This window comes from Heliangelus exortis, chromosome 27 (genome assembly GCF_036169615.1).
Source record: "Heliangelus exortis chromosome 27, bHelExo1.hap1, whole genome shotgun sequence".
In the NCBI taxonomy this organism is placed as follows: domain Eukaryota; kingdom Metazoa; phylum Chordata; class Aves; order Apodiformes; family Trochilidae; genus Heliangelus; species Heliangelus exortis.
In genome coordinates this window covers 1,191,512-1,197,511 of record NC_092448.1, presented here as the reverse complement: position 1 = coordinate 1,197,511, position 6,000 = coordinate 1,191,512, and the positions used below count along the sequence as shown (strand labels likewise).

At 55.0% G+C, this 6,000-nt stretch overlaps 1 protein-coding gene across 1 annotated transcript in view; it reads right to left on the bottom strand.

The window, feature by feature from the left end:
• Positions 1–3,738, bottom strand: part of LOC139787736 (LIM homeobox transcription factor 1-alpha-like) — a 23,629-nt gene extending 19,891 nt beyond the window's left edge. Inside the window, 3 exon segments of the mRNA XM_071727033.1 lie at positions 906–967; positions 969–1,093; positions 3,660–3,738. Of these exon segments, the coding sequence (XP_071583134.1) occupies positions 906–967; positions 969–1,093; positions 3,660–3,717 (245 nt within the window). The 5' untranslated portion in view covers positions 3,718–3,738.
• Positions 3,739–6,000: the final 2,262 nt, after the last annotated feature.

Genomic DNA, 6,000 nt, shown 5'->3' with positions numbered 1-6,000 from the left:
TCTCCAGCCCCTCAGCCACCTTCTCCTGCCCCAAAAAAAATCCCAAAAAAAAGGAATATTGGATAGAAGGAGCTGGAGACCCCAAGGTGGGGGTTGGAAGCATCTGGGATACTTGGGATTCCCAAAATTTTGAGCCCCTCCAGCTCCTCTCCTCACCTCCAGCATCTTCATCCTTCCATCTTCCTCCTCACCTGTCTTCATCCTCCTCACCAACACCTTCATCTTCCTCACCCAACACCTTCATCCTCCTCACCAACACCTTCATCCTTCCATCTTCCTCCTCACCTATCTTCATCCTCCTCACCCAACACCTTCATCCTCCTCACCATCTTCATCCTTTCTTCCTCCTCACCAAACACCTTCATCCTCCTCACCCAACACCTTCATCCTTTCTTCCTCTTCACCCAACACCTTCATCTTCCTCACCCAACACCTTCATCCTCCTCACCCATCACCTTCATCCTCCTCACCCATCACCTTCATCCTCCTCACCCATCACCTTCATCCTTTCTTCCTCCCCACCCAACACCTTCATCCTCCTCACCCAACACCTTCATCCTCCTCACCCAACACCTTCATCCTCCCTCACCCAACACCTTCATCCTCCTCACCCAACACCTTCATCCTCCTCACCCATCACCTTCATCCTCCTCACCCATCACCTTCATCCTCCTCACCCATCACCTTCATCCTCCTCACCCAACACCTTCATCCTCCTCACCCATCACCTCCATCCTTTCTTCCTTCCCACCCAACACCTTCATCCTCCAACACCCCCACCACCTTTTTTCCCCCATAAAACCTCACGACTTGAACCCACCATAAAAAAAAAAAATCCCAAAAACCCAGACAAAAGGGAAGGGATAGGGAAAAAAAAAAAAAAACCCTAAACTCCAGGCACTTACTTCTCGTAGTCGTGCTTGCAGTAGAGCTGCCGGTTGCGCCAGTAACAGCTCCCAGTAAGGGGACTGGAGGCAAATGGTGCATTTCACACACCCTTCATGCCAGGAACATTCGTTGACCCTCAGGAGGAACCGGTCAGAGATGGGGGTGGCACAACCAGCACAAACCTCCCGCATCTTGGCCTCGGGATCTGGGCAAAAAAAACAGTGAAAAAAGGGGTTTTTTTCACGGGTGGGATGGGGGATTCCAGGTCCTCGATCCCTGGGGGGGTGGGGAAGCTCCTGGATGTCCTGGGAATCATCTGCTGGGGGTTTTGGGGCTTTTGGGGTTGTTTTTTTTTTTAGGTTTTTGAAGCCTTGGGGTCTTTGTGGGAAGGGAAACTGAGTCCCAAGTGGATGGGGAGAACCTTGGGGGTTTGGGGCTTTTGGGGGCTTTTTTTTTTAGGTTTTTGAAGCCTTGGGGTCTTTGTGGGAAGGGAAACTGAGTCCCAAGTGGGTGGGGAGAACCTTGGGAATAAAAGTCCTGGTGGGATCAGCAGGATTTGGGCTTCTCCACACATTTCTCCGGGAGAAATCCCAAAGGGTGTGGACAGGACCCATTTGGGAAGAGCAGAGCAACCATCTGGGTTCTCTTGGGGGGGTGCGAGGAGGAGGATAAAGCCAGGTCCTGAATTTTTTCCAGTTTCCCTCCCAGATTTGGTGCTCAGAGCTGCTGGAAAAGGCTCCGGATTTCTTTTTAATTTTTTTGGGGTTTGTTTTTTTTTTTTCTCTCCTCCTGGGTGTTATCAGCAGAGGAATCTGTGGCTGCTCTTCAAAGGCTCCAGCAGGAGAAGTTCAAGGTAAAAGAGGGAGTCATAAATCCACTCCTCTGCTCTGCTGGAACCAGGCACCTTCTCCCATCTCCACATCCTCCACCTTCCCAAACTCCTCAGCTTTTCCAAACCCTCATCCCTGGCCTCTCCAACCTTTTCCCCTCCTGCAAAAAACCCCTCTGGATCCGACCTGCCCCAAGGGGGATGCTGGAACCTGATGGATGAAGCTTTGGGACACCCCAGGTCTTCTGCTGCCCCCTTGGGAGACTCTGATTTGGGGTTTATCCCAGGGGAAGGAGGGAAAACCAGGAAGGAGGAGGTGGGAAATGCCTGGAAAAAAACATTCCAGTGGTGTCTGCACGGGGCTGGAGGAGAAAAAAGGGAATTTTCTGCTCCTCCAGGAAGACCCAAAGAGCTTCCCAGCCCCTCTCCCGGGTTCTGCCCTTCCACCTGACCACATTCCATGAATCCCCAAATTCCTTCCCATCTCCTTGGAGTCCGGGTGGGTGAGGGGAGCACGGAGCCAGCAGGACCCCCCCCCCAAATCCTTCAGAGCACCCCCAGGTCAGGAAGAAAATCTTGGGATACAGAAATGGGGTGGCTGGAGGGGACGGGACCCTAAGAGCTCCTCTGCGGATTGGGATCCAATGGATTAGCCTGAAAATCAGGAATTTTAGCCCAAGAAGAAGGAAAATAACCAGGAGGTGCCAAGCAACCCTGTCCCCAGGGGGTTGTGGACAAGTGCAGAGGTTTTCCAGGGATGTTATCCCAGCTTCAGCCCCCACTTTTCCCTTTTTTCCTCTTCTGGAGCCCAACATTTTCCCTCTCCTGGATTTTTCACCCCCTTTCCTGGGACACCTCCAGGGTTTGGAGGGATTAAAACCTAAAAAAGGGAGTAAAAATTCCCGAGGCTTCTTTAGTTTTGGGGGGAAAAAAAATCCAAACCAACCAAAAAACCAACCCAAAAATACAGGGAATGAGCTAAAAGGGAATTAAACAGATCCAGGGATCTGTGGGGTCGGTGTGAGGGGGGGCAGATCCCAAATTTCCTGCCAAGGTGCCACGTCCCACCCGGCTCTGGCGCTGGGAGATGCCAGGGAAAAAAGGGCTGGAAAACTCCTGGGAAAACCTTCCCTGAATCCCAAAATCATCGGGAAAAAGACCAAACAGAAATGAAAATAAAGTCACCGGGATCCCAAAAAAACCCCAAGAGTTTAAACCCCAGGAGAATTCCCGAGCCAGCAGGGAGTGGCTCCCGGAGAAAGGGAAAAGGGACAGGGAAGGAGCCAGGATCCAGCAGCTCCTGGATGCCTCATCCCGATGTTTTTTCCCACTTAACCCCCCCAGGACCAGGCGGGTGAATCCCCCCCTTTTTTGGGGCATGGATTGGAAATTTTGGGTGGGTGAAGCGAGGGCCCCACGGGAGATGGGAATCACCCAAGGAAAGGGATGAATTCCAAAGGGATTTCTTTCTTCGGGAAGTGGGAGAAGGCAAGGGATGGATTTTTGGGGTGTCCTTTGCATCCCAGGGTGGGGTGTGGGGGGGGGCACAACACCCACGGAGCTTTGGGAGTTCAGAGCCGGCGTTTCCCAACCTTTTCCCGTGGATTTTTTTGGAAAATCCAGGCTGGGAAGAGCCGGGATGGGGCTGCTCCCTCCCCCCGAAAAATCCAAGGAGTAAAGAGGAGGGGGGGGGAGCGATTTTTTTTTCCCGAAGCGAGAATGGAATAAACCCGGGAAGAGGAGCCGGGATCCCCCGGCTGGGAAAAACCGGGCGAGGTCGGGGGGATCCCACGGCAACTTCGGGACCCACCGAGCCCCCCCCACTCCCACTCGGGACGGCGATTAAAGGTGGAATAAGGAGCTGCGGCCCCAGCTGGAGGGGTGGGGGGGGGGGGGTTTCCCGGTTCATCCCACCCCCTCAGGGCTTTTTTTCCGTACTCACCGAATCCCAGGATCGGCGTCGCCTGCTGCAAGCAGGACGGAGCCTCCTCCGTCTTCATCCCGGGGGGGGGTGGGGGGGGGGGCGGGCTACGGAGGGGGGGAAATGGTAAAAACCGACCCCGGTGTCCCCCCCCCAGCTCGGGGCTCCCCCGCTCCTTCGCCGCCTCCCGGAGCTCCGGTTTAACGAATTTTCGGCTTTTTAAACCCCCCCCACCCAAACCCCGCCGGGCTCGACCCCCCCCTTGCGTCCTTCGTCCCGGGGGGGGGATACGGGGCAGGGGGGAGGGGGGAGGAACGGTAAGAACCGACCCCGGTGTCCGTCCCCCCCCCAGCTCGGGGCTCCCCCGCTCCTTCGCCGCCTCCCGGAGCTCCGGTTTAACGAATTTTCGGCTTTTTTAACCCCCCCCCTCCACCCAAACCCCCCCCGGGCTCGACCCCCCCCCTTGCGTCTTCGTCCCGGGGGGGGTACGGGGGAGGGTGTAAGGGGGGGGGAAAGGAACGGTAAGAACCGACCCCGGTGTCCCCCCCCCCCAGCTCGGGGCTCCCCCGCTCCTTCTCCGCCTCCCGGAGCTCCGGTTTAACGAATTTTCGGGTTTTTTAACCCCCCCCGCAAACCTCCCCGGGCTCGACCCCCCCCCTTGCGTCTTCGTCCCCGGGGGATAGAGGTGCGGGGGGGAGGAACGGTAAGAACCGACCCCGGTGTCCCCCCCCCCAGCTCGGGGCTCCCCCGCTCCTTCGCCGCCTCCCGGAGCTCCGGTTTTAACGAATTTTCGTTTTTTTTAACCCCCCCCCACCCAAACCGCCCCGGGCTCGACCCCCCCCCCCTTGCGTCTTCGTCCCGGGGGGGGGAACGGTAAGAACCGACCCCGGTGTCGTTCCCCCCCCCCAACTCGGGGCTCCCCCGCTCCTTCGCCGCCTCCCGGAGCGCCGGTTTAACGAATTTTCGGTTTTTTTAAACCCCCCCCCCCCCCAAAGCCCCCCCGGACCCTCCGGCCTCGACCCCCCCCTTGCCCCCCGGAGCCTCGAAACCCCCCCTGGGGGGGCTAAACCGGGGCTGCACCCCCCGCCCCCCCCCCTGCTTCTCGCCGCTCCTCAGCCCGTCGGGATTCGGCTGCTCGACGGGTCCCCGGTCCCGGTTCCGGTTCTGATCCCGGTCCCGGTTCCGATCCCGGTGTTGTCGTCCCCCCCCCCCCTTTTCCTCTCCATCCCACCCTTCCCGATCCTAAAATTCCCTCCCGCTGGAATTCCCGCATCCTCCTCCCGCCCCGTCTGATGTCCTGGGACTTACCGGGACCGGGACCAGAACCGGGACCAGAACCGGGACCAGAACCGGGACCGGGAGGGAAAGGAACAGAACGGGGCGCGCAGCCCCCGCCCGTCTCCGCGCCCGCGTCGCCGCCCCCCCCCCCCCCCGCCCCAACCCTCGGGAGCGCGCCTGGAGCGGGAGCGCGGAGCCCCCCCCCCCCCCCTTCCCGGGAGGGCTGTCGCGGACAGAGGGAGGACTCACGACACGGGGGGGGGTCGCGACTCGAAGGAGGGGGGGGGGGGGGGCTTCGCGCCGCTGGTTTTGTTGTTTCGTTGCTCCCCCTCCTCCCCCGAGGGGCTCTGTCGCGACAGCTCTGTCGGCGATAGAGCAGGTGGAGACGCTGTCGGGGGGGGGGGTTGTCGCGACTGGGTGCGACCAGAGGGAGGGGGGGGGGGAAAAGGAGCCCCGGGGGGGAGGGGAAGAGGTGGGGGAGGAAAACCCAAATTTTTCCCTAAAAAAACAGGAAAAATGGTGAAAATAATGTGATTTTTTTTTTTTTTTTAACCCCATCACCCCCCAAACAGAGAAAACCTCATTAACCCCCACGTTAATTACAGTTTATTATTTGATTATTAATTATTTTCAGCTCTCCCCAGAGCAGCCAGAGGCTTAGGACAAACTTTAGGACTCACCCACCCACCTAAAATCCAAGATTTTTCCTTTAAAATATCAGGAAAAATGGTGAAAATAATTGTTTATTTTTTTTTTTTTTTAATCCCATCACCCCCCCAAACAGAGAAACCTCATTAACCACCACGTTAATTATATTTATTATTTTTTATTTTTATTTTTATTTTTATTTTTTTATTATTACTATTATTTTTATTATATTACTATATTATTATAGATATTATTATAAATATTATTATAGATATTATTATAAATATTATTATAAATATAATTATAACTATAATTATAATATAATTATATCTAATTATATTATATAACATATAATATATAATATAATAATATAATATAATATAGTATAATATAATATAATATGATATAATATAATATTATACTATATTATATTATA